Below are 27,998 nucleotides of genomic sequence, written 5' to 3'. Positions count from 1 at the left end.
GTTGTTTGTCAAAGGCCCTGGGAACAAACGGAATTAACTGTGGTCTAAAAGGCCTGTTCTGAAAAAATATATATAAATATATTCTGTGACCCTCTATGAGTCTGTGAAGGACACAGTTTGCCACGGTTAGTTTTTTTTTCCCCCCCCAGAAGGAGATATGCTTGGTGTGCCTGCATCACAGAAAGCCCCAGAGGGCTTCCATAAGCTAGCAGGTTCTGTACATACCAGTTCGCAACACTTTTGTCATAGATATCATGTTTTCTGTACACCACATTGTAATGTGAATTAACGATTAAAACCATTTTAAGAAACCAAAAAGATGGCTGGCATGTATTTTTTTTGGTCTACTTTTTTTTCTTCACGGGACTTGACTGCACTTTTAAAAGTGGAAGGATACAGGTGCAGTTACTCGTGTATGAAAGTAGTCCCCAGTTAGATAATGAAGCCACTTCACAAATCAGTGCTAGCTCTCCTGATGTACATTGTATGACTGTATGTGTGAAACAGTGTTGTGTGTGTGAGCTAACTCACGTGTGTATCTGAGCGCCAGTCATGCTTCAGTTGCAGTGCACCTATAGCAGTGATATGAGAACACAGCACAACCACCCATTCAAAATACTTTCCAAAAAAAAAGATTTGCAATATTTATTTATTTATTTGTTTATTTATTTTTACCCGGTGATTTTATTGGGAGCTGTACCACCGTTTCTGTTTTTCACGCCCTGGGTGAATCTGGGGCCCCACCCACCAGGAAACGCATCATCAGCCCCGAGCCAATCGGGCGATTTGTGGCCCGAGGCGTCATTCTGTTTCGCGGCAGGTGGGGGGCGCCAGACACCCGGTGCGGCGCGAGCAGCAGACACATACGGAACCTCAACACACCCGACGTGCACTGAAGATTCATTAAAACAACACTAATTATTTTTTTTTTTTAAAACAAAAAAACACAACACATTATCAGGGTTGAGTGTAGGTGTGGTCAGACTGGGAGTTTGGACGTCTGAATGACGGTGACCAGCTCTGGTCCTCTACTTCCTGGTTGCAGGTCCTCTGCTTCCGGGTTAAAGGTCAGAGTGGGGTTTCTCTTGGTCGGCCTCCTTGGGCGGGGTCTCCGTCTCAGCGCTCGGGGTGGGGGGGGGCTGCGACTCGGGGGGCTCCTTAAAGGGGCTGTCCTTGGCCGGAGAGAAGCGGAACTCTTCGGGGACCTCCTCCTCGGGCGTGGCCTTCTTGTAGAACCCCAGGGACCCGAGCAGCTCGTTGATCTCGGAGCGGGTCATGTCCGACAGGGGGATCCGCTGGGGGGGGGGGGTAGACGCACAAATACAAACCCGTACAACAGGCGCAGGCGACGGCAAAACACGCACACACACACACAGTCATTCACGCAGGCATGATGAGCGCTTCTGAGCAACATATTTCTGAAACCTACACATCGCTCTTACGAGATGTATTTTATCATTTAAAAAGCACATTTAATATGCTGCACATTTGATAGTTTAAGCTTTGATAAAATCTTTCACAGTCTGCTACTATCATGGGGGTTGTGACATTTATGTGATTAATTAATCCTTGAGAATTTGATTGTTTTTTAAAATATTGATCCTGTCTGTGGGAAAGCTCACTCACGTCCAGCTCCTCGTAGTAGTGGCTGAGAAGAACCAGCTCAGGGTCCGCCCCAGGAATGTGCTTCATCACCAGATTGTGGCTTTTGAGGAGAGGTCGTCAAGGGCAACTGGAAACGAGCAGGGGAACTGGCTGTGCCAGTTAATCTGGGACTGTGTGCCATTCACACAGACTCAACATCCAAGGGGGGTGCTTCACAAAGCAGGATTGCTGAGTTAGCTGGGTAACTGTGCAGAGTAAAACCCGGAACAGCTGTTTTTTTTTTTACCTCAGGCTGTGTTCCAGATTTGGGAGGGTTCCGGGTTTCACTCCATGCAGTTATCCAGCTCAAACTCAGCAATCCTGCTTTGTGAAACAGGGCCCTGGTCTTTCCATCTGTGTGGATTTTTAATCAAACTGCACCTGGCTTTACCCACCGAGGTTAATGTTCTTGCGCCGTTTCGGAGCCAAAGAAGAAGACTGTAAGAATGCCAGCAGGGCTAAGACAGGCAGCCGTACAGGGCCAAGGTGCAACCGCAAATTACCAAAACCTCCAGCGACCCCCCCCATGACATTTAAACCACAGTATTCTGGTTCTCAGACGTCCAACATTCCAAGAACCAAAAACTCCACGCTGAAGTAAACCCAAAGCTTGCAGGCGGTTTTTTTTTTTTTAAAGAGTCAAACATATTCTTTGCGCTTGAATTAAATACTGTAGCTTGGATAAGGACTTAGCACTTTTAGCCTGTGGCAAACATGACAACATCTGGCATATGCACACCTTTCCAGACAGTCTTGTGAACGGAGCCAAATTAATCACACAGAGCAATTCCCAACATGCTGCTCCAGGATGCAAACTATCATAAAACCACTCAAAAGTTTGCACAGGCAAACGTTTTTGTTTGCCCGATGGCACGGCCATTTCCAGAATTCTCGTTTACCGGCTGGCATTTCCAAGGAACTTTCTCCAGGGCGAGCAGAGGCTCCGGACTGGCACAGTGCCACGCTGTGCCAACAGGGGTTTATCCCGGGACGGGCACTGCCCCCACCCCGGGTCCTTTAATTACCCCAAAAATGGCTGTGGCGCACAATCGCTCGCTTCACATTTCATTTCTTGGCACAAAATGGCCGCATTTGCTGGCATTTCAAAAGGAGCCCTTGACTTACTGCCACGGAGCGCACTATTCTGTGCAACCCAGCGGGCCAGAGCCGCTCTCGTATAGGATTTATTAAAAGAAAGTCTCCGCCTTCCAATTTGTTTCAGACTACCCACTGGAAACGATAAGCATTTATTAATTAATTTCATATCCAATCAGGTTTAAGCTGCCCCCATTTTTTTTTTGAAAACTGGAATGACACTGCGTGACTAGGATGTGCCTTGTCATGTCCCTGTAGAGAACGCGACGACAGGATTTCTGTTTTAGTGCCGTAAAAGATCCTTTAACTGGAGGGATGTACCACACAGTCAAGCAGCCCGGCCTGCAGGGACCGATGGGAGCAGGAACTCTTTGTTTCTAAAGACAAGGTGGACTTTGATCCCTCCTGGGATTTCCCAAGCACCTTGCAGCAAGCGGAACACAAGTGGAAAAGCTTCTCGGTCAACAAGGAATCGATCTAAATCTCGTCGGAACGTGGGGGGAAAACAAGGAAGACGGGTGAGTGTGTTTTTTCCCTTCTGGGTGGGCCTACGGGAGACTGAACTAGATATGCCGTTCATTTTGGAGTTTGGTTTTTTTTTAAAAACGGGCTGTGTCAAACTGGTTTCAACAGCAGCTAACAGGAGAGAGAAATCTGCAATTATCACCACGCCCACTGTGGTTCTGGCCTGCAGTGCTTCTGCATGCACCGCTTCAGAAACCTTGAGCAAGTTAGTACAAACACATTCCTCACCGGCAAGTTTCTGTATCAGAAAAATATAAAATAAAACAAAACCAAGACCTCAAATGTTCTTCTTTATGCAGTCCATACAGTACAGACCAATTTAAATCAGATTATTATATATTTTAGATATTTAAATAAATGGATTATATTTTCTATGTTCTATCAATGAAATACAATCTGAATATGTCAAGATAGCCACTAATGGTCTTAAGACATGCACAGGAAATGTCTTCCTCTGACTCATGTCTGTGGGAGCAGGGCTTGGGAACAGCAGTGAGACAGGAAGTGGGAGCCCCACACACTATATGCTTCAGGGGAGAGCACACGCTCGCCTGCACTTTCCCAAACGGACAGTAGGGGGCCGCAGCAGGGAGCACTAATGAAATTACAATCGGGCATTCAAAACTGGAATACTTAGTGCGTCTTAAATATTTAATGCAGCCTCAGCTGAAACCACAGCAGTTGTTTGTCCTTTCATGGCTTTGCCTACCCCGGTTACAGGTGCTACGAATGCACATGTTTGCATGTATGCAAACCGCAGTTTCGTACGCGCTGCGATACTGGCATGCAAATGACTGAGAGGCAGGTGTTCACGTTCACTAAAACACTGGTGTGGACTGGTTTAGTCTCAGCGATATTTTCAACCAATGGCTTAGCAGCATGTCTCCAATAGAAAGTAATGGATCCGACCATTTAAAAGTTGTATTAGGAATTTTTTTGTTTTTGTATTGTTGGCAGTTTCCACTCAGTTGAAAGGATACTAAAGAGGGATGTCCTGGGTCACAAAGGCCTTGACCTGAGGAGGAAGCAGAGGGTCAGCACTGGCTCCAGACCACTTTCTTTACTGCTGATGCAACCTGTACTGGCAAAAGCCCATCAAGAGCCTGGAGAACATTTCAATTTTCTTTTTTATTTTGTTTTGCAAATTTGACAAAAAGTTTGCACATGAATACATCGGTCCTTCAGGCTGTGATGGATATGGGCCAAATAAATATATATATTTTTTTTTAAAAGACCTTCAGGGATACATTAAAAAACTGCAGAAAGGCAACAACAAAAGATTTGGGCGGTAAAAGAAAGCTAGCTGTCCGTATGCCGTTTGCAAAGACCAGTGAAATCTTATTATTTTCAGTAAGCCCGTAGGCAGTGAGCAAAGATGTGAGCTTACTGTCCCATTTTGTCCACACTGAACGTTTCTCTGCAAAGTGCACAGACTGGGCAAATTTTTGCTCAACCCAAAATCCTCCAGGGGGTCGAGGAAAAGCAATGTCAAAACCCAGAAAGCAATGAATTTAGCAACGCACTTCAATAAGTGCAGTATTAAGTTAAGACAACAAGGTGTACTGTAAGTGTAAAGGAAATGGTAAAACGCAATACCTACAAACAAATGTGCTTATTCGCCAAGCAGTTACGGTGTGTGCTCAAGACAACTCGCTTAACCCCCTCCGACTGCAGTACAACCGTCTACCTCCTACAGTCCTGTAAAAAGTTAACAAAAAATACAAAACAAAATACAAAAAGGTTTAGCTACGACTTGTCATGGCTGGCAGACAATCTCCAGGCGGTTCAGATGTACGCAAAGAAAAAAGTAAATAATAATTAGAGGGATTATAAGTGACATTCCTAAGAATCGGTAGCACCAGGTCTAGCCTTTCTTCCTGATGGCACACGCGTTGTGATCTCGTCCTGCCGGGTGTGTGACTAGGGTGTGGCGAGCTTCCACAGAAGAAATGTTTGGCCCTTGGGGCCAGATTCCCCGAAAGCAGTCCCTAAACCAACAGGGCCCCTTTAATACTTTAATACTTGGGCCCTCAGGCTGAAAATTGGCCCGTAACCCGTGTCCAATTATTCATCAGTTTGTTGATGGAACGTTCGATGACGAGCCACAATAGGTCCAAACGTCAGTTATACTTGCTAGTGCTAATTAACTGCACTGTGGAGCAAACAGTGTCCTGGACAAAAGCTATCCTTCATTTGTGTCTCTAAAAGTGTGTCACTCTCCAGTGGCGAATGACTTTTGGGAGTGGACTTAATGCACAAACCAGTGAGAATTTTATAAGCACTATCACTGCACAGATGTTGCAGGGCTATGTGATACCAAATTAGTTTGCAAAAAAAAGATGGACTCATTTAGCTTGTAAAGGTTTTTCCATTCATCATTTCAGCATTACCTGTATTATTGCATCATTAGTATAACATCTGATTAACTGAAGCCCCAAAATGAATGGTGTATTTCCATATTTCAGAGCTATTTTATAACTTGTGGTTGAGCCTTAAAACACCAAGTGTTTGGGAGAATTTGGAGGAACCAAAGGCCCCGTGTTCACAGCGAATGACGTAACTGAGCAAATAACATGTTTCCCTCGCCAATAATCTGTCACCCTCCCAAAATTGATGTCGTTTCCCCCACGTTACTAACCACTGCCGGCTAAAGACAGAAACCCCCAAATTAATGTCACCAGAAAACTGAGACAGATATAGACCCACTTGCGCGAGACTGTTAAATTGGGCAGAAGATGGCCAATTTAACAGTCTCGCGAGTTCAATAGTGTACCAGCTGCATGAAAAAAAAAATCTGATAGGTGCCAGAAGTTGGTTCCTTCAGGACTCCTTGAAAAAAAAACTCCCAGCGCTGTTTTAAGCGCGATCAAATTTCACATTCCCACCAAGACAGAGCTGTCCCGCCTGCATATCTTTTGTGACACGACAATAGACAGGACGTTCTGGATACCTTTCCAGAGCATCAATACGGTGACCCATGCCAGTAGCTTCAACAATTGAACATGGTAACTTGTTTTTTTTAATTATGTAGAATTAAACGCTCATAATGTGGCGTTTATGTGGGAATCATCGTAATTTTATGAAAAGTTGGCACCAGATTTAAACACAGAGGTTCCGGTTATGAAGATTAGCAGAGATTTATCTTCACGCAGGTTTACATCCATAGCGGTAAAATCGCAAAACGCTGCGTAGCCAAAAAAACGGTGACGCATTTTATCTGCAAATCTGTAATTACGTAGAAAACAAAACATTTCCCTTCAGACTTACATAGAGCAATCGTTAGATTTAGCTCTCAGTGCTTGTCGGCAATGAATGATGTGTCTCCATAGCTTGCCTTTACTGTCGAGACCAAATGGAGCCAAAATGAGTTGCTTTTTAATGTTCCGTTTTTATGAAGCATCCCAATAGCATTAGCACGCGCAAAATATTTATTCCATAACGGTATGCACAACAACAGTTTAAATGCTCGTTATCTATTTGGGAGGGAGGGTCAACGGTTCGGATATGCAGTCTAAATAATATTTAACCCACTTTCAACGCCTTACCTCCACCTTCGCTTTAGCCAAGCCATCTAGTTTCTTGAAATCCACCTCATACGCCAACAGACACGGGAGGAGGCTGGCGAAAACGAACAGCCACATCTTTATTTCGATGGCAGCACCTCAAGGCTGCCGAGAGACGGAGTCAAGATTTGGCAGCGCCCGGCAGGTTAGTCCTGTCCTCAGGTTATACGTGTCGAGCGCCGCTGCGTAGATGCGGAGGTGGACGGCTGGTCGGTGGGAGGAACTCAGCCCAGCCCTCGGAGATGATGCTAAATTGTGTCACATCCGGGGAATCGCTGCCACGTCAGGAGTATCTGAGGGAGGCGGAAGGGAAATATGAGCCTAGCTCGTCTTTTCATAATTATTTGGAGGATCATGTCCTAAACAAAACGAGGCCGGTTTGCGGGGGGATGTGCAGATGCTTCTGTTATGTCTACGTATGAACTAGGTGGAGATTGCAGAATCGTGCACTTTGCTCGGTTGACTAATCTGGGGCTAGTGCAAAGATATTGTGTTGCATAAGTTAAACAGTAATTACCCTATACGTTCAGTTGTTGTAATGCTGATGGTAGCCTATGTTTGCTTTTCATCACTGGTGGTTTGTACAAAGCGTAGACCACAGGCTTAGACCGACCACAAGTAGTTTATTTAAGGGATAGTGTGGCATGGCGTCTTATATTACTAGTACTGGCCGGCATGTTGAGGGCAGGCCTGTCTGGTCTTTGACAGTGAAGGTCTGGTGCCGCTTTTGAATTGATAAGGAAATAAGTCTACCGAGACGATATAAAAACTGATTTGCATGTCTGTACTTGTGAAGAGACGCGGTGAAATTAATCTGCTTATGCCTATACCCTTTGAATGCATAACGTTGCTGTACAACCTACTCTGGAGTTTTTTTAAGCGGGCAAATAATCCCTCTAAACATGAATAACACAATTACGAAAAAATTAACATGTTGTTAAAATTCTGGGATGGTAACTGTGTTTGGAATAAAAACCAGCATATACAGGGGGTCCCCAGAACCGAGGTAGGGAACCACTGCTTTTGAGGTTTCAAACTGGTCAACTGGATATTTATAAGGCTATGCCAGCAAACGCACACTAGGGGGCAGCAACGATTGAAGATGGCTGCACCGTCTTCATTTTATTTCACCTTGAGATGCGGGATCATAGGTGTTTTGGAAATGAACTTGTCCACATTTTTGTTGTGGTTCTTAGAACGTTGTGTGTCTTGAGAATATTACATTATCCTGTGTTATTCAGACAGCATTTGTCTTGCATATCCATGGTACCCAATCACAGTAAGTTATCAAATAATATTCTGTAATTAATACATTTTTCTGTCTGCTTTCAGGTGCCAGTTGGTAACAGTACCACAGAGTATTGAGCCCAAAAGTCATGACCTAGTTTCAATAAAACCAGCCTTCAGCCTGCATGTCCAAAACATTTGTATAATGTTAAACATGGATAAAGAAATGTTTTGATATATACAATATTAGCCTCACAGAGGAAATATTAGCATTTGATTTCATTCATTGACTTAGAGGACCATTAAGCTGAAACTTCACGAAACTCCCTGTGGCTGATATAAGTGATGTATTAACGCGAAACTGACATTAATGTGGAAACATTGCTCCAACTCCAGCTTCATAAATTTTACAGCGTAGTTCAGCCACGCCCCCTGATGCTCCATAAGTCATGTGAGGGATCGGAACCCTGTTGTGTTACCAGGGAAACCAAAGAGGTCTGTCAATCAGGGGGCTGGTCACCCACAGTGGTAATGAGGCTAGGCCTATTTCATTCTTTTTCTATTTTTTTTTTTACCAATGAATTAACAAAAAAAAAAAAAAAATCTAATGTGATATAGATCCTTTGAATCAAATTAGCTCCAGATCACTCAAAAGAGTTTACAAGAGATGGTCTTAAAGTGTAGAACAAATTTAACTTTAATATTCTATGTAGATTCTGTTTTAAGCCTAGTCATCACCAAAGCCTCTGAAGAAATCCCATTTCCACTAAACGTCGTATATTGCTGTTCTTATTTGTAATTTCAATCCTGAAATCGAAATAATGATCTACCAAAAAATGTCATCCATGCATCATGTTCCTAGATTAATTCATCAGATTAAGTTGATATTTTAATATTTATAGGAATTAACCATTGCATTCGGTCATACTTTTCACATGCGCTAAATCTGGACAGCTTGATCTTTAATGTTCTAATAGCAAAACATATAACATATAATATGATGATAAGAACAGGCCATTCAGCCCAACATGCTCGCCATTTCCCTACCACTGAAGTGTAGGTCTACCTAGCGCTCGGTTTACCCACAAACTAGATAATATCTAGCACCATGTGAAAACCTGGTCTTGTAAACAGAGTTTATGACTCTCCTACATGACCTGGCAAGCTATTCCACACAGCAAGTAGTACTCTCTGTGTAGAAAAAAATACTTTCTAACTATCTGTGCGGAATTTACCTTCTGCCAATTTTAATTTATGCCCCACGTGAAGGTGCTTACTGAAAAACACTCAAAAAACAAAAAAAAAAAACAATAGCGCATGCACGCGTGTGTAGCCCTACTTTCCTTCTCAAGTTAGCGCTAGATTTGTGGAGATATTCCGCTCATAATAAGCTATGAGTATCGTATTACGCTCAAACTGGTAGCTGAGGTATCTCTGTGACCTCAGGCACACTGAACATTGTGTTTCCGCTCGTTGCCCGAGAGCTCACAAAAGGAAGCATTCAATCGAGAGTCTGCTGTAAACACAGAATAAAGTCGCTTAAAAGAACAGCACTTCCCCAGTCTGAGTATTCAAGTTGACCACCTTTTACATGTGCAGGTGGTTCTCCTACAAAAAAAACCAAGCTTGGTGGCCTAAAAGTGTCTTTCTCTTGCAGCCCATGTTAAGCTAATAGAAATTATTTTTTATTGCTGTTTGATTTTAGTTATTTGCTGGACTATTTGTGTAAATTAAGTCCTTTTATTGTTACAGATGTGTCACAATTGCAAGTATGTTAATTTGCCGAGAGGTTCATATTTATGGCTCGTATTTGATAATGTACTTATCTACATAATTGGGGGCTTCACCTCAACACGTTTTAGCGTCATTGAACGACCTTCACAGATAATGACGTTTTTGTGGATTCTGTCAACATTGGCTCTCGCGGCCCTGCGTGGCGGAACAGGGTTCAGGAAACGGAGCTGCTCGCGGCGCTCGCTCACACGCTTCTGTACGGTATCAGAAGACAAGTGCTCAGCAGCAGCATTGAGCTGTTGTGGTACGACAAAGCTGGAGTTGCAGGCTGCAAATGCTCGTGTCGCTTTAATCCGAACCGCGCATTGACCAGGTTCCTGTAAACTGATATGGTTTTACGGGATCGGCCAGCGCATTCATGAAGCCATAATCAAACAACCGTGCCACTAATCAAGGAGCAAAACTGGCTGACAGGATACAACCGCGTTATTTGTTTATGCAATGTATCTGTCGCTCTCGCATCGTACCGTGCCGAGCGAATACTCCCTCTTGGCAGAAGATCCGCATCCACACTGCCGGGTTGAAGCACGCCGGAATGCCGATAGTTGTCTGTCAGTAGCAATATAATTTTAAGTCAGGTGCTACACAGATATTATTTATCAGGGACGACGCTTAAAAAAAAAAATAACAACAACGACGACGACAACAATTTCCTCTAAAGACTCTGGATTACACGTTGCGACGAAATCTTCAGGAGATTTTTTTCCCCCTTGTCATTTGGTTTACAGACTGTATTTAAAACCAGGGGCGCAAACCATTTAAGGTTTGCGTTGGGTCGTGTCGCTGCCGAATCACCAAATCAACTTGTGGGGAAACGGGTAAGCAATTTGGCTCCTTCCTTAGCATCGTGTCAACCCTCGAGTGCCAGCTCAAAGCCAATATTTGTTTTTTTTAAAAAAAGACTTCGCTATTTATTCGCGTGTGTGCATTCGGCAGATTGTATTCTAAGATCTAATTCTACTCCATTCAAAGATGTGTTATGCCATGCACGAATTACATGTAGGCTACTGTAGCGATTATATCTGTGCTCTGTCGCTGTTCGAACACCATCGTTTTGCGAACCCTTTGGGCAGCCGCGAGAAGACGCGTGTTCATTACATTATCTGCTCTCAATCGGAATATTTAGGTTCGACAGTTCTGGTTTTTGCCCATCTGCTGTCCATTATCGTCCATTAAGCACGTGCCAGAAGACACTTAATTGAACAGAGATCGAATTACTGAATACATTCCGTTATAACGTCAAATTGTGTCAGTTAACCGCGTCAAGTGTGTAAGAATGTCTTGCTTACCGCTTAGAATAATAATGCATGTTTTTGTAGCCTGTTAGTGTGTAGACTATAGAAGCTGTATTTGCCATAATGTATGACATAATGGCTAACCTACTGTAATCTTATCGTCCTAAAAAGGATGCTTTAGTATTAAACTAAGCGGTGGTCGGCTATATGCACTTGTTTTACTGGAAACGTCGTGTACTGTTTCGCTATTCAATTAATCATCAATAAAGTGAAACAAACCCATTGAAGCTCCAGAACCAAAAACGCCATAAAACAACCATCTTGCTAGCTCCAACTGCATTATCAAATCTATTGCTGGCGGTTTTAATCCAAATTGTTCTGACTCGTAACTCGTAACACCCCCCATTGTTCATATGTAAAATATTATTACATGGTCAATTGTTATAAGAGCTACCAATCTGGTTTTGGCATTGGGTTTAGTCTATGGAGTGTAGTGAATGAAGCCTGTCATTCAAGAAGTGGTTGTGAGTTTCAAGTATTGTGATAGGTGGCTGACCTGTGTAAGGAACTGGGCTTGTAACCTGAAGGTCATAGGTTAAATTCCCAGGTAGGACACTGCCACTGTGCCCTTGAGCAAGGTACTTAACCTGCATTGCTTCAGTATACATCCAGCAGTATAAATGGATGCAATGTAAATGCTATGTAAAAAGTTGTGTAAGTCACTCTGGATAAGAGCGTCTGCTAAATGCCTGTAATGTAATGTACTACATTAGGAAAGAAAATGAATTCATTGAGTAATGCACAAGGCATGCAGCAATGTTTTTTAAAAAAATACTTTAAGCTGTTGGACGGTTCAGGGTGACATGAAGCTTCATATTGTTCCTGTGGCGTCTAACAGATCCAAGGGTCTGGTCTTAACCCCCTCTCACTTGAAGAAGAATATTGATCTTGAAACGAAAATTGTAAACTGTGCCCGACGCCACCAGCTTATCCCCGTTGTGGATATAAGACCAGTGGCTGCAGCACAGCCGGGGTGTGCTGACCATAAATGGGAAGGTCCGATGTTTTCCCATCGTCTTTCCAAAACAACAACGCGGCCAGGCTTCAGTTTGTTGCCACCGCTTCCAGTTCCCTGCAAGTGTTGGTTTAAGAAACCACCAAATTTAATTATCAAGCTTGCTGATTTACTACGAGACAGGTGATTCTTACAAAAAAGGAACAAACAAAAAAACAGCAATGGCAGCTCTAGTTTTGGCAGGTGTGTGTGTTGTTGTCAATGTTAACAAATGTTTTTTTTTTTTTATGTCATTGAAAAGACCAATGCCTGAGAGCTCATAGAGCTCTACTTTCCTGTCTCTTGGTAGGAAACATGGCAGCCCAACGCCCCACGCAAGGCCCAAATAAACAGTTAAATGTTCGAATAAATAGGCCTGTGTACAACTTATGCGCACTGTGTGCAAACTGTATCTTATCACAGTGGTTTCTGGTGTGTATGTTGTCCTAAATGGGTCAAAATTGTGGTTGTGCATCCCTCTGGCTTTTTTCTGTTGTTGATTGAGTCAGCGTACTGGATCCAGACTGAAGTGTTCAGTGGGGCGTCTCGAAGGTTTTGATGTCGTCTGATGCCAGGAGCGTCCTGTCAGTCAGTGTCGAGGCAGCGAAGCGTCTGTCGGGCGGGGGGGGGGTGTTACGGACGGAGAGGAAGAGGAGGAGGAGGAGGAAGCCAGACTCACAGACAGCGACACACGGCCATGCCTGGATCTCACGCCAAGGAATGCGTATAAAAAGAAGACCTTTCAGTTTCCCTTTCTTTCTTTCTTTCTTTCCCTTTTTTTTTCTTCACATTGTCGTCGATAGCAGAAGTAGGTCACAGTCTGAGTAAGGGCTGCAGGTTTGAAGCCAGTGAACATGTGAGCGCTGGTGTAACAGTAGGGATCAGTCCATCTCATTATTGTTTTGGTGTGAATCACTCGGACTGGGGGTGGGGGGGGCGCCATGCTGTTGTGTAGCCCTGCTCCTGCCTGTGGGAGGGGTGCTCCCTGCTCGAGGGAGATGTGCTTTCTGCCCCCAGCTTTGTCCATGGGCCAGCTGGGGGGGCAGACCCTCTCTCAGGGGGCCAGTGTAGCACAGAATCGAAGGTCGTTAGAGGTCGCGCTACGCTCTTCACAAAGAGCGGGGCTGGGTCCAAATCGGCGCGCTTGCTGTTTAGCAACGCGTGGAGGACGCCGGATGAGAACGTTGTTAAGTAGGTGAAATTTTCTCTAAACGTAGTGTGCTACAAATCCCACGATTATGTACTGTACTTATTTCCTGAGTAATATTCGGGAGCGTACCTTTCGGTAAGTATACGATTATTTTAGTCCCAAATGTATGACATGGGCAGCTTAGCTTTAAAAAACGAGGTGCAGCTTCACATGATGTGAACAACAACAACATGTGAGCTTGGCCGTGCAAGGGCGATACACCTTTTGACACTTCCACCATACGGTTGGAAAATAGCCTAGTATTTATGATATTTTTTGCATACTACTTTGAATGTGCATAATGCAACTACTTGTCTTCGGCACGCAGAGTAAGTTTGACCTGCAGGTTATTTGCATTTATAATAGAACACTGTCGTATTCATTATGGAAGACTCAGCGTCTCACAGACGCTGTCGTTGACTCAGATCGGTGGTTAATGGGTAAACTGCGCCTGTTTCCTGCTGAACAGTTCCCTGTGTGAATTTGGGGCCTGGCTGGCGGCCCACCCCGGGGGTTGTTTCCAAGTTTAAATATCGCACTGGAAAGAGTAGAAACAGCAGCTCTAATTAACGAGCGGCGATGGAGCGATCTTATCACAGGGCCTACGGAACAGCTGTTCTCCTTTTTAATTCCTCTTAAAAATTCAGTGACCGTGCAGAAGAGACCTCAGTCCAAAAAAAAGGACAATGATTTATGCATGCATTTAGCCTCACCCAACACCCACCCTCACCCTCACCTATGTAATCAGTTGGAGCCTCTGAGAGCCATGATAACTTCCCCATCGTCCATGATTTCTCACTTTCTTCACTTTTTGTGTAAAACATCCTCTTCCTGGGGAAGTGGTAGGAAAACCACAAGAGAGAAGTGGCGTCTGCCAGCCTGGGGGAGAAAAACCCTGTCATTGCCCCTCTGGAGCTGGGCCATGCCACCCTGCAGCATGTGCCAGCCTGGGGGAGAAGCCCTGTTATTGCCCCTCTGGAGCTGGGCCATGCCACCCTGCAGCGTGTGCCAGCCTGGGGGAGAAGCCCTGTTATTGCCCCACTGGAGCAGGGCCATGCCACCCTGCTGTGTCTGGGAGCTGGCATGACGCGCTGACAGGGCAATAAGGAACTCCTCGCTGGTCCAAGCGTCCCTGTTAGGAGCATGTGACAGTGAGCTCGGAGAAACAGTGCTAGCTGTCTGTGTTTGCCTGTGTGCAGTGCAAGAGCTTACCTGGAATTCATGTGTGCGTTATGATGTCCCAATGGTTAGTAGGCGTGTCGTGAGAGCTTGTAAGTGTTGTGTGGGGCATGCAGTGTAGTCGTGCTGTGTGGATGCATTGCAGTGTGTGTGGTGTCGTGGGTGTGCATGTGCGGCATGTGAGCTTTCTGTGTGGGCTGCGTATGTGTTGTGGTGCATGCGTGTGCGTGTGTGTTGTGCATGCGTGTGTGTGTGCATGCTTTGCGTGTGTGTGATGTGTGCTGCTGTGCGTGTGTGTGTGCAATTGAATGATCATTTCGTGTGAGCCACCGTGGATCGAAAGCAAAGCCGTGACATTTCCCCCTAATCTTGCTTTACATTATTTATGAATGGGAACTGCAACACGCTGAATTTAATCCAACACTAATTTGTCTCAGAGCATAGAGCGTTTTATTTGCAGAACGATTCCCTTTCCAGAATATGAACATAAAGCATTCATAAATCACCCGGCTTATTTCTCGGTGCTGTGCAGCAGTGTGTGTCGTTAAGCGATGTGCATAGATTAGCATATTCACAGGAAATCAGCATCGCACGCCTGTCATTAGCGAATAAGCAGTGCTTCCTTTACGCTTCCTCCAGTGGAGCGAGCTTCTACAGAAGGCCCGGTTCGCGTAGGGTTAGGCCAATTCACCACTGCCTCTGCCGTTGGGCATTGATCCAGGGTCCTTAGCTGGTCTTGAGTTCATAAGCAGCTATGCCAGTTTATTTCTTTTTTTTCATTTACGTTTTTTCATTTAGGTTCTCTCATTCTCTGGCCATTGCTTTCCCACCACCCCCTCTTTCTCCACGACCCCCCCCCCCCCACCCCTCGAGGCGCACCCCAGTGAGAGGTCGACCCCTCTCAGAGATATTTCCGGCTGTTTCTGACGGCAAGTCATCGGTCACGTGACACATTGACGTCACTGGTAGCGGTGCGGGGAGGTTGGGGAGGGGGGCATGGCGGGAGGATGGGGGGGGGGGGTGCATTACAGCCAGCATCACATTATCACATCAGCTCATGGTGGGAGAGGCAGAGCAGAAATGGAGAAAGAGGGAGAGAGATAGAGGGAGAGGCAAAGCCAGAATGGAGAAAGAGAAAGGAGGGAGAGGGGAAGAAAAGGAGAAAGAAAGAGGAAGAGAGACAGAGAGACAGAGGGGAAGAGAGAGAGCTGAAGGCGACAGCAGCTTTGCTTCGCTGATTTTTATCTCGGACCTATTTCTGTATACCCCCCCCCCCGCCCCAGCCCGTTTACATACGATTAGATTTGCTGTGCAACCCCCCTCCCCCTACCACCAGTTCCTCCACATAACCACAGCTCCTTGCTTCGGCAGTGCTGTTTAGAGTGCTCTGCATAACAGTAATTATGGATGCATTCGCCCACATCCACCCCAGTCCCTCCCACCCCCTGCCTCACCTGTCCCTCCCACCCCAATGCATACCACCCCAGTCCCTGCCACACCTGTCCCTACCACCCCAGTACCTGCCATCCCCATGCATACCACCCCTGTCTCTGCTACCCGTATTGAGCTATTGAGTCATGAAACAAATATATTGGATAACTAACACGTTAGTGAGCCATATTACGTGGCGAGTCGTTTCTGCGTATATTATTGGCTTACTGTATTGATAGTGCATTACTAGTGCAGCATTTATACAGTATGTATCCTGTGCTGTCAGAGGTCATGCTAATTGCAACTGTGCGCTGAAAGATTGTGGCTCACTGGCTGTGCGTAGTTCAAAATAATGCAGTGAAAAAACGGAAAGGAAAACCTTATTTGAATTGTAGTATTTTTGTGGACTGCTGCACTTTCAGGTCAATATTAATGACATACTGTAACTGAGATTGATCATCTGTCTAGTGGAGAGGTACATAATTAGCAGTAATGTGCATTTCCTGCGCAGCTTCGGGTAGACTAGCATGAGACAGTGACCGTTGCTTTGTATTTTATAACCGCGATTACTCTGAGAATACTCACCTTTCAGCACTTATTGGCTGACAGGGGAGTGACTCCCACAGTAGGTCCAGATCACCCTGGTGGTTCCGGTAGTGTTACATGCTAATGCAGGCAATGCACAGAAGCACGTGACAGAAATAAGGCTAAATGTAGTCATATGTATAAAGGTGACCTTTACTGGGGAGAAGATTATTTGCACATTTATACGTGTAACTACAAAACGCATTATTTTTGTCATGTTCTTCTGTGCATGGCGAGCCAACGCTAATGCTACCCATCGCATTGCATTAAATTTTTCAGTGGATTTTAACGATTGTAGAGACAGCCGGTGATCCTGGCTACTGCGCACACAGAGCGTAGCCTCAGATGAATAACGCGCCGCGTAAAAAAAAAATCGTTGTGACCGTGTCCGGAGCATTAAAGGTGCCCTTTGTCTCCGGGCCGTGTCCGTAACTGACGGCGGTATCTGTCAGCGGTGCGTGTCTCTCGTCGTTCGTCACTTGCTATGGGTAGTGTCACGGGACTCGGACTTGGTGAGTCATCTCCTAGGAAACGCTCGCTGCCGGAGGTTTTCACGTGCCAGCTGAAGTGCTTCCTACGACTCTCTCACTCTGTCTCTCACTCTCTCCCTTCCGCCCTCTAGCTCCCTCTTGCGCTCTTTTCCACCTGTTGTAATCAGATCCTGATGAGTTTATTCCCCTGGGTAGCTGATGTCTTCATTCATGTGGATTGGCTGTGTCTTTCCGTTAGCTTGTGCATCAGAAGCAGAACTGTGACGATGAAAGCCGTTAGCTGCGTCCCGCGCGCATTCCGTTGGCCGGAGCCGGAGCGCGAGCAGAAGCAGTTTGCGATAAGCGAGACAGTTCTCTCTTCTCACCTCTTATCTTGCAGCCATTGTCAGCCTGTCTGTTTCCCGTCACCAGTCGGGAGCGTACAGCCAAGGCCCGCCGCTCGTGACGCGCTGAATGATTTGCTGCTGTTTCGTTTTTTTTTTTTGTTTTTTTTTGTGCTGATTTGTTGTGTTCAGTGTGGCGGTGATTTAGCGGGACCATGGACCTGACGGTGCTGTTCTCTGTCGTTGCCTCAGGGAGATGGATCCCGAGCAGCGGAGCCAGAAAGACCCGGACCCAGCGGGGGCAATCAGAGCAGTTTCAGCGCCAGGCCCTTCTTCTGCACCCTCAAAATCAGCCAATCCAGCTGCCCCAGCATCTGCCCCGCAATCCACTCCGGCATCTGCCCAGCCAACTGGCTCAGCAACCACAGCAGCAACCGCTCCAGTAACTGCCACGGCAAACATTCCAGCAACCGCCCCAACAACCGGCCCAACAACTGCCCGTGCAGCTACCCCAGCAACAGCCCCAGCAACCACTCCAGCTACTGCCCCAGTAACTGCCCCAGCAACCACTCCAGCAACTGCCCCAGTAACCGCCCCAGCACCCACTCCAGCAACTGCCCGTGCAACTACCCCTGCAACCGCTCCAGCTACTGCCCCAGTAACTGCCCCAGTAACTGCCCCAGTAACCACCCCAGTAACTGCCCCAGTAACTGCCCCAGTAACTGCCCCAGTAACTGCCCCAGTAACCACCCCAGTAACTGCCCCAGTAACTGCCCCAGTAACCGCCAACAGGGCGCGGAAGCTCGAGAGGGCCCCCAGAGCACAGTCATCGACTGCGGGCTCTGAGCCCAAACCCACAGAGGCGACCCAGCCCCCTGCAGCCCCTTCCAACACCCCCCACCCCAGGCCACCGAGGTACGGGCCCACCCCCTCTGCAGCGAAGCCCCCAGAGCCCACCCCAGCAAAGGGACCACCGGGGCTATCGCCCAGTCCGAATGTCCGACCCCACCCGCTAGGGTCCCGGAGCCCCATCTCAACGAGGGCTGCCTCTGTGCCCCATCCTCCCCCCACCAGCCCCGTCCCGCCCCACCTCAGCCCCCAACCACAGAGGGCCTTCTCAGTGGCAGGTACAGCAGACACCCAGCCCCAGCCTGTGGAGGACTTCAGGTACGCTTAACCTCAAACTTACTCTCAATCTCACGTTGAATCCCAGTCACACTTATAGTGGCATACATGGTGATTTAGGGTTAATAAGTAGTGAGATACGGGAAAGATTTGAACTCCGATCTCAAATGGTGGCATGGAAATAGTTGGAAATTTCCCCCTTGGTTAAAGCATCTGCTTTATTTTCTTGAGCTAATACAGTTTGGCTAGTTGGACATTTTCTAAAAACAAAATAGAGTTTTCTAAAAACTGTGCAGTATTAGCTGGTGCATCTGAAGCAGAGGGAAGTAGGTAGAGGAGAAACAGGAAGTCGGGCTTCATCAGTGGCAAGTTTTTCTGAGTAACTGCTAGACTTCATCTTTTCTGTTCCTTCTTACAGCAGGGGATTCTTCTCTGTCACAGGATCCAAAACTAAAAACCTTGATCAAAAAGAATGTAATATATGAATTGTTTCGTTTTTTTTTTCTTTGTTTTCCGGGAATCCCCTGAAATAGTAACACGTCAGGAATACGATACACTGTACATTCCACTGTGGTCGTGTTTCGAATTCTCAAAGCTTAGCTGCCTGCTGTTTTAAAACCTCAGACGTTTTGTGTGTGGCGTGTGTGTGTGTGTGTGTGGCGTGTGTGTGTGTGTGTGTGGTGTGTGTGTGTGGCGTGTGTGGCGTGTGTGTGTGTGTGTGTGTGGTGTGTGTGTGTGGTGGTGTGTGTGTGTGTGTGTGTGTGTGTTGTGTGTGTGTGTGTGTGTGTGTGTGTGTGTGTGTGTGTGTGTGTGGTGTGTGTGTATGTGTGTGTGTATCTGTGTGTGTGTGTGGCGTGTGTGTGTGTGTGTGTGTGTGTGTGTGTGTGTGTGTGTGTGTGTGTGTGTGGCGTGTGTGTGTGTGTGTGTGTGTGAGTGTGGCGTGTGTGTGTGTGTGTGTGTGTGTGTGTGTGTGTGTGTGTGTGTTGGCGTGTGTGTGTGTGTGTGTGTTTGGGTGTGTGTGTGTGTGTGTGTGTGTGTGTGTGTGTGTGTGGCGTGTGTGTGTGTGTGTGTGTGTGTGTGTGTGTGTGGTCCCCTGCGAATCACGCTCTGTCTCCTCTTTCTCCCTGATAGGGTGCACATAATCACATGGAACGTTGGGTCGGCTGTGCCTCCCGATGACATCATTTCCCTTTTGGGGCTGAACGTGAGCGATGGGAACACGGACATGTACATCATCGGGTGAGCGGGCGAAAAACTGCCACCGTGTGGCGCTATTTTCCGTCGTCTGCACCGCAGATTTCCCTCACCTGCCATTTTTTAAAACTTTTCTCCCTCTTTCCTGCTCTCTTGCTCCCTCTCTTTTGCCCCTCCCTTCCCTTCATCTCGTCTCTTCCCTTCCCCCTCTCCCTTCATCCTGTCACTCCAGGTTTGTAATGGTTGAGCTTATTGATGAACCCCCCCCACCACACCTCTTGTTTTTTCTTTCCTCTGCCCCCTCCCACACCCCTATTATCCTATTTCTCTCTCTTCTCTCCTTTCTTCCGTCCCCTTCCCTATTAAATTTCTCTCCCTACCTGTGGATCTCTGTGTAGTGAATGACCACCCTTTGAAGAGTAGGTTATTATTTGGAATGTTGTTTCTAAGCCGGTGTGTTCTAGAACTCCACCGCTGTCAGTCGCCAGCGGTGACTGTGACATCAGCGTCAGAATGTTCAGTTAAGAACCGCTAACCCGTGGCTCCCTGTCTCAGGCTGCAGGAAGTGAACTCCATGATCAACAAGCGTCTGAAGGACGTGCTGTTCACGGACCAGTGGAGCGAGCTGTGCATGGACACCCTCAGTCCCTTTGGATACGTGCTGGTCAGTAAAGGGTTAACCCCCACCCCCTCACCCCCCCTTGCAGGCTCTTTGTGGATGACGACAGGCTGTTTTGACGAGGGTCTCTAATGATAGGCACGGTCCTGTCAGCTTCGGCCTTGAGCCCGCTCTCCATTCTGGAGGTCTGAACATTCCGTCCCCATTCAGAGCCTTCACTCATTCATTCATTCAGTCATTCAGTCATTCAGTCATTCAGTCATTCAGTCATTCACTCATTCACTCATTCACTTATTCACTCATTCATTCATTCATTCATTCACTCATTCACTCATTCACTCATTCATCCGCCGTTCTGCTCTGGTGCTGGTCCACATTTCTGAAGGGGTTCAGCCTCTCGGTTATAAATTTGTTGCACACACAGACACGCATAAAAACATTTACACACACAAACACACACTCGTCTTGCAGTTACACACAAATACACACACACACACACGCATACTGAAAGCTCTATAAGCCAACTACATGACTCTTTCCTCTGTGTTCTCTTTCCCCTTAGCGTAAAATTTAAAGCATTATTACATACGAGTTTTGCTCAAACGTTTGATTTCTGAATTTGGTTACCATGGTGATGGATTACTTTAGAATGTGATGTCCTGTAAAGAACAAAGTCGCTTTCTTGTCATATACCTGAGGGAATTTTTTTGCATGTATTCACGGTATATTTGACAAGAAAGGGCACCGTCACACTGGAATTTGCACTGCTGCGTTACTTGAACAGGGAAATTAGCCTCTTTTTTAGAGATGCAAAATAAATCTCCTTATGAGGATGAAACGATAAAACACTGCGTTGTTAAGTAACCGTGCATGGGTGGCTTGCATGGGTGGGTTGCGGATGAGAGATGGGGGGGTCAGCAGTGACCCCCTCCCCCCTTAGGGACCCAGAGTGATCTCACTCACTCCACACTGTGGGGTCAGTGGTGGCCCTGCTGGAGCCCCCACAGCCAGCGGAGGGCTCTCCAGGACACCCTGCCTCGCTGTGGGTCCCCAGAGGCCCCTGGGACGGGCGTGCAGCCAGAGAGGGGCCCGCCAAAAAATCATCAGTCGCCTTGGTAACAGTCGATCTCCACCTTTCCCATGCCCCCCCCTGAACCCGCGTCTCACTGGAGGTTGCGTTGAGAAGGGGAGGGGCGGGGGATTTAATTTCCCTGGCCCCTGTTTTAATTAGTTTTATACACTGAATCACATTGATGTTCCCCATAGCGTTGTAACCCACATTTAAAATTTTAAAATCCACTCTGACCTCGCTGGCCAGCAAGTACCAGTGAAATGTTTTTTTTTTTTTTTCCGCTTTTCAGATGTATGAGATTCAGTCACGCTCCCTTATAGGACTGCTGCTTGTGCTTTTCTTTTGTAAAAATTTAATGTGTCAGCTGTAGCACACCCATATCAGCCCAAAAATCCACCCCCGAAGCGCTCCCTCCTCCCCTGTCCCGTGTCGCTGCAGATATATGTATATAGCCCCAGGGCGTCTGACGGGCCCGCTCCCCTCCCGAATCGATCTCGGCGCCTTTAGACTCCGCCCCACCGCACTCTGTTACCGCGGGGATCGCGGCTAACGCTGCTTCCTCCGCGCGGCGGTTTTTTTTACGGCCCAGCGGAATCGGTTACGCAACCAAGGCGTCCGATTGGCCGAGGCAGGGCGGGGAACGCGGGAGTGAGGGAGTTGGGTTAATGTGGCGCGGAGTCCGGCCTGCGCCTGGGGGCATGGGGGGGGTGGGTTGGGGGGGGCGGCAGGGTGGCTTGTGAAGGCTTGGTCAGGGTCTTTGGTGGTGGGTAAGGGGGAGGGACAAACGTGGGGGGGGCTGTTGGACCCTTTGGTCTTGCGTAAGATGTGGCCAAGTGCCTCGGGCATGTTTACATCAGTGGAGGTCATGTGACGTTGCACGTTGTTCCATGTTTACCCCCCCCCCACGCCTAACACCCCCCCTCCAGCACAATGTCACACATGATCTTTTCTTAGCTACAGTTTCTCATGTTTAGAGACAAAGAGAGAGAGAGATTCAGAGATAGGGAGAGAGAGGAAAGAAGAGAAGGAAATAGGGGCGACTAATACTGGAGAGCTGTAATGTGAGATGGTGTGAGTGAGAGAGAGAGAGTGAGAGAGAGAGAGAAAGAGAGAGATTAGGGAGAGAGAGGAAAGAAGAGAAGGAAATAGGGGCGACTAATACTGGAGAGCGGTAATGTGAGATGGTGTGAGTGAGAGAGAGAGAGAGAGTGAGAGAGAGATCCGTTGTCATTATCCCTGGGTCACAGTGTTTCCAGGTATCAGCTTCCATTCGAAAAAAAGGTGTTTGTGGAACCACACGGGATCACACGGACGCAGCCTGATGATGAGGGGTAGGGTCGCTGAAGGGCCGGTTGACTTTTCAAACGTCCCGCCGGCGTTCTCTTCAGAAGGCAGGCGGCCGCCGGGGCAGGCCGCGGATCTTAAACGCGCGACTTCACTGTCCGCCATTCTGTGGGCCCTGTGCTCTTTGCCTCTGTAGCCTGTGCACATGGCACCATGAAAATCCCAGGTGGGAGACGTGCACCTGCGTAACCGACAGAACCTGAGAAGATGTAAATTGGTGCACGGATGGCAGAGTGTGTACCCGTTTAAAAGCCATTTGGCTTCCCCATAAAAAAAGCGTAATTTGTTTATCTTATAGTTGTTATTCAATGTGTATGTCCCATAGGAACTGGATGAAAATATTGCAAATAATTTTTTTAAAGTGCGTCGGTGTTTGCTTATGATCCAAGATTATAATACTCAGTAGAGCACATATTGAAGGCTGACTCATAAATGCCAGCACGTTTGAGCAAATATGTTTTAATATTTTAATATTCTCATGCAAGCGACCAAGGTGCCTTGTAGTCATGATATTATGCAGTGCTTTTATCTAGCACTCCTGACCTTTGTGTATTCGTTTTAATTAATCTCTCTCGCTCTCTTACTCTCTCTCTCTCTCACTCTCTCTCCCTCTCTCGCTCGCTCCCCCCCGTCTACCCCTCTTTCTTCCTCTTTTCTTTTCTTTCCTCCTTCAATCTCCTCCAGGTTACGTCCCAGCGGATGCAGGGGGTGCTCCTGCTGGTGTTCGCCAAATACTACCACCTGCCTTTCCTGAGAGGGGTGCAGACGGAGAGCACCCGCACAGGCCTGGGGGGCTACTGGGTGAGGGACACCCCCCCCCCGTCACCACAGCGAAGTCCCCAATGACCACACAGATTTAGCACTGTATCAGAACATTAATCGCGCTGCCTGGTTTAGTATGGAGAACGTGGGGAGTGATGATGTCACAATGCAGGCGACAGCAGGCAGCACGCTGAGGCTGTGCCTTAGAATGGTCCACTGGTATCCCTGCGACTGTTTAGGGTGTCAGCCATTTTGTAGCGAATGGCGAACGCCCTAGTTAGTCCACCATTTGAGGCACTGCCTATCCCAGCATGCTCTGAGCCAGGCCCTAGAGGCCTTCCCATGTATTCTGTTGTTTTATACCATCTGAGCTCTGAGTTAAATATGTTTTAGATATTTTAATATTGGTATTTATTGAATAGTGACCTTAATATCGTATCTGCTATTAATACTTCATGGATGGTGATGGTATGTGTAATTAATTGCTTAGACGAGCTGAATTACTTGTTTAATTTACTGGGTCGCATCGAAAAATGATTTACTCTTTGTCCTTTCTTCCCACTTTGTGCCTTTTCTCTACCTCCACCCCCTCTCCGTCTGTCCCTTCATCCCTCCCTCTCTCTCTCTCTGTCTCTCTCTCCCTGTCCTTACTGTCCCTGTTTATCGCTCTTTCTCCCCTTCCCTCGCTCCGTGCCTGTTATATCTGTCCGTCTCTCCCCTTGCCGTTTCTCTTCGCCGCGTCGCCGTCTCCGCTCCGTCTCCCAGGGCAACAAGGGCGGGGTCAGCGCCCGCATGACGGTGTTCGGCCACTCGGTGTGCTTCCTGAACTGCCACCTGCCCGCCCACATGGAGAACTCGGAGCAGCGCATGGACGACTTCGACAGCATCCTGCAGCAGCAGCAGTTCGAGGGCCAGGCGGCTTCGGGGGTGCTGGACCACGAGTGAGTCGCCACGGGAACAATTCCCATCCCATAATTCCCTTCCTTGGCCTCCACAAAGAGTTCCCAACGCTGTTCAACCCCTGTTTCTACTCACCCCAGCATCGTTATCTGCAGTGATGCGTGGCGGTTATGAGAGTAATTGGTATAAGTGCTGCAACAGGACTGCGTGAAATTCTTTGGACGTTTGCTGTATTTTGATGCTGGGTGTTTTCAATATAGAAAAAGAGTAAAACAGTTAAGCAGACCATCAGTTAATACAGTAATATTAACTATAATATGACTGCTAGTATAATTGTCATAGTTGTAATCGCAGTTATTGTTGTTAAGTTCAGCCCTGTCCTTCTGTCCATAGTGTGGTTTTCTGGTTTGGGGACTTGAATTTTCGTATCGAGGACTATGAGATGCACGTTGTGAAGGGAGCCATTGACAATAACAGACTCTCTCTGCTTTGGGAGAAAGACCAGGTGAGAGACGCACAACCCTCAGATTTCATTTCTAGTGCATCTGGCAGTGAAATTTCCCAGTGCACCAGTAGATGTCACTCTAATACCACGAAAACAGCTGTGAATTCATACCGTTCAATGCTGCTTTAATAACGTTATAATTATGGTGTTGTTATCAATCTGAATGTAAATATCGCTCTCTTTGTGTTGTGTAGCTCAACATGGCGAAGGACAGCGAGCATGTTTTGGAAGGGTTTCATGAGGGTCCCCTCAAATTTCCTCCTACTTACAAATTTGATGTTGGGACGCACACGTACGACACTAGGTATGGACCTTAGCTCTTTTTCCCTTATAAACACAGGTTGGGAGAGCTCTCCAATCACTAAAGTGAAATTGGGAAAAAATGAAGAAGAAAAGTATTCATATTTTCAAGCTTAGAACAAATGGTGTCTGAAGTCCTGATCCAGGCCACTGTTTCTGACTGCTCTGGAACAGAACAATTAGCTGCATTTGGTGCTCCGACCGTCACCCAGCACCACTGCGCTTTGTCTCCCCCTAGTGGTCAGAAACGTAAGCTCGCCAGGACAGACTGACCCTCACCCAGCACCAATGTGCTTTGTCTCCCCCTAGTGGCAAGAAACGGAAGCCCGCCTGGACGGACCGCATCCTGTGGCGGCTGAGGGCGGCGGCCCCGCCGGGGCCCCCGAACAGCGGCGGGCCGAGGCGCAGCCCCACGGCGGGGCTCACCAGCGGCACCAGGGTGACGCAGCACTTCTACCGCAGCCACATGGAGTACACCGTCAGCGACCACAAGCCCGTCTCCTCCCTCTTCACCTTGCAGGTGAGCTCCGCCTCCAGCCTCCGTCTCCGCCTCCGTCTCCGCTTACCCTGCTCCCTTTGTCACTCGGGATGTCCCCTTCCTTAGTGGGGGGAGCGGGGGGGGGGCTGTAAAACTTTACCTGTGATCCCAGAGGACCGTAGCCTGTTCGGTTTCGGTTTCTGACTTTTAAAAATCGGCCACTACTTCAGACCCAAGAAACCAGGTGAGGTGAGGTGAGGTGAGCACCTGCCAAATTGATTGAAATGGTAAATGGACTGCATTTATATAGCGCTTTTATCCAAAGTGCTTTACAATTGATGCCTCTCATTCGCCAGAGCAGTTAGGGGTTAGGTGTCTTGCTCAAGGACACTTCGACACACCCAGGGTGGGGTTTGAACCGGCAACCCTCCGACTGCCAGACAATCGGTCTTACCTCCTGAGCTATGTCGCCCCACATGATTGATCATGTGCTGAGTGACGTAACCATGGATACTGCCACACCCAGGAGGTTTCCCGAGGGCAAGGGTGAATATTGCCCTCGGGAAACTGAAGATATCGTCCGCTTTTCTACCGGTTATATTAGGCGTGATTACTTTAGATGTTTCCTTGGATTCAAAATAAAACATTTTGAACTGATATTGATGCCGATATATTGTGATAATTGCCCAATATATTTTTATTTTTAATTTTTTTATTTATATAGCACTTGTCATACAGGTCTGTAGCACAAAGTGCTTTACAGAAATAAGAAGACAAAATATAACCATAACTAAAAATAAAACATAATTTATGGTAGATTATACGGTAAATATTGTGTTGGGTTTTTTCGCTGCGTATAGTAGCTGCACTGAATCCTCTTTCTGTGTGGTAGTTCCCATATAAGGTGGATATTCCCTTGGTGACTCTTACTGTGGAAGATGAGTGGAACCAAGTGTCAGACGCCAAGGCCAAGTTCAAGATGGCTGCCAACTACTCCCGCAGCTCCTGGGACTGGATTGGACTGTACAAGGTATCAGCTGTTCCCCTATCTGCGCAGAAACTAATTATAGTTATAGAATTTGCATTCATAAATAGAAATACTGTAAAATAAAAATGGTTCTGTCCATTTCTGTCTGTCTCCTTCCAGGTCGGATTCAAGCACCACAAGGATTATGCAGCCTATGTGTGGGCCAAGCAGGAAGAGTCAGATTACTTAACACAGGAATATCAGGTAGGAGTAGTGCATATATGTGCACTCACACTGCTTACACACACACACAGACACACTATACGCACACGCACACACACACACACACACACACACACACAGACTATACGCACTCGCACACACACACACACACGCACACACTCACACACACACACACAGACTACACACACACACACACTCGCGCACACACACACACACATGCACACACACACACACAAGCTGACGGGGCTTCCCTGCCTGTGCTCTTTCTGCAGGTGACATTTGACGAGGAGGATTTGCCCAAGGGCTCTGGAGACTACATCTTGGGTTACTATAGCAACAACATGAGCTCCATCGTGGGAGTGACGGAACCCTTCCAGGTCGCGACCTTTTCCGAGGCCTCCTACCTTAAATCACCTCAGGACACCTCACTGGAGTCAGTGGGGCTGTCCGGTGTCTGTCTTGTCTTTCAGTTAAACCTCCTCCCCTCTCTCTCTCCCCCCTCCCCCTCTTCCCCCCCCCTTCCCCCCCTCCCTTCCCTCTCTTACACCCCTCACCTCTCTCCCCCCCCTCTTCCCTCTCCTCTTCTCCCTCTCCTCCCCCCCCCTCCCCCACTCCCCTCTCTCCCCCCTCCCTCCTCCCCCTCCTCCCCCTCTCTCTCCCCCCTCCCCCTCCCTCCCCCTCCTCCCCCTCCTCCCCCTCTCTCTCCTTCCCGCAGATCCAGCTGCCCACGTCCAGCCCGGAGGCCAGCCCGTCGGACAGCTCCTATTCCAGCGCGGAGGAGGACGGCGCCGGGGGGGCCCTCCTGCGCCCCACGTCCCGCAGCCCGAGCCCCGGCGGGTCCCAAACCCGCCGCCGCAGCCGCAGCCGGAGCCCCGCCCTGGCCAAGCTGCAGGGCCTGCGCCTCACGTCCCGCAGCCCCTCCCCCCGCCCCCCCGCCAGGAAGAAGAAGGAGCGGCGGGGCGACACGCCCGACGGCCTCCTGTCGCCCGCCGCCTCCAGCCCCCCCGCCTCCTCGTCCGCCATGGGCGCCCTCGTCACCGCCATCTCCGGCGAGCAGCTGTCCGCCCTGGCCGCCGATCCCGCCGCGGAGAGCGGGGGGACGGGGTCGTCGTCGTAGCGCACGACCCGCCACCCCCACTCCCCCCCCGTAACCC

The 27,998-nt window shown here is 47.9% G+C and overlaps 2 protein-coding genes across 3 annotated transcripts; one reads left to right on the top strand and one right to left on the bottom strand.

Moving 5' to 3' along the window:
* Positions 1-126: 126 nt before the first annotated feature.
* Positions 127-7,057, bottom strand: selenom (selenoprotein M). Its single transcript, XM_064353499.1, has 4 exons — positions 6,810-7,057; positions 4,245-4,318; positions 1,627-1,705; positions 127-1,295 (listed from the first exon to the last, which is right to left on the bottom strand). Exons 1-4 carry the CDS (start codon positions 6,903-6,905, stop codon positions 1,062-1,064), a joined length of 483 nt encoding a protein of 160 aa, XP_064209569.1. The 5' UTR covers positions 6,906-7,057; the 3' UTR covers positions 127-1,061.
* Positions 3,011-27,998, top strand: LOC135264700 (phosphatidylinositol 4,5-bisphosphate 5-phosphatase A-like). Of its 2 annotated transcripts, none has more exons than XM_064353482.1 (13): positions 3,011-3,257; positions 17,588-18,502; positions 19,592-19,699; positions 20,210-20,318; positions 23,374-23,490; positions 24,217-24,392; positions 24,745-24,856; positions 25,051-25,160; positions 25,466-25,676; positions 26,527-26,664; positions 26,782-26,865; positions 27,117-27,221; positions 27,560-27,998. In XM_064353482.1, the coding sequence occupies exons 2-13, from the start codon at positions 17,592-17,594 to the stop codon at positions 27,959-27,961; spliced, it is 2,583 nt and encodes an 860-aa protein (XP_064209552.1). In that variant the 5' UTR covers positions 3,011-3,257; positions 17,588-17,591; the 3' UTR covers positions 27,962-27,998. The 2 variants fall into 2 exon arrangements, with proteins under 2 accessions (XP_064209552.1, XP_064209551.1); XM_064353481.1 differs by lacking the exon at positions 3,011-3,257 and adding an exon at positions 7,167-10,666.

This window comes from Anguilla rostrata, chromosome 10 (assembly GCF_018555375.3).
Source record: "Anguilla rostrata isolate EN2019 chromosome 10, ASM1855537v3, whole genome shotgun sequence".
In the NCBI taxonomy this organism is placed as follows: domain Eukaryota; kingdom Metazoa; phylum Chordata; class Actinopteri; order Anguilliformes; family Anguillidae; genus Anguilla; species Anguilla rostrata.
Note: the sequence above shows the minus strand (reverse complement) of the source record. Positions and strands in the feature narration are given on the sequence as shown.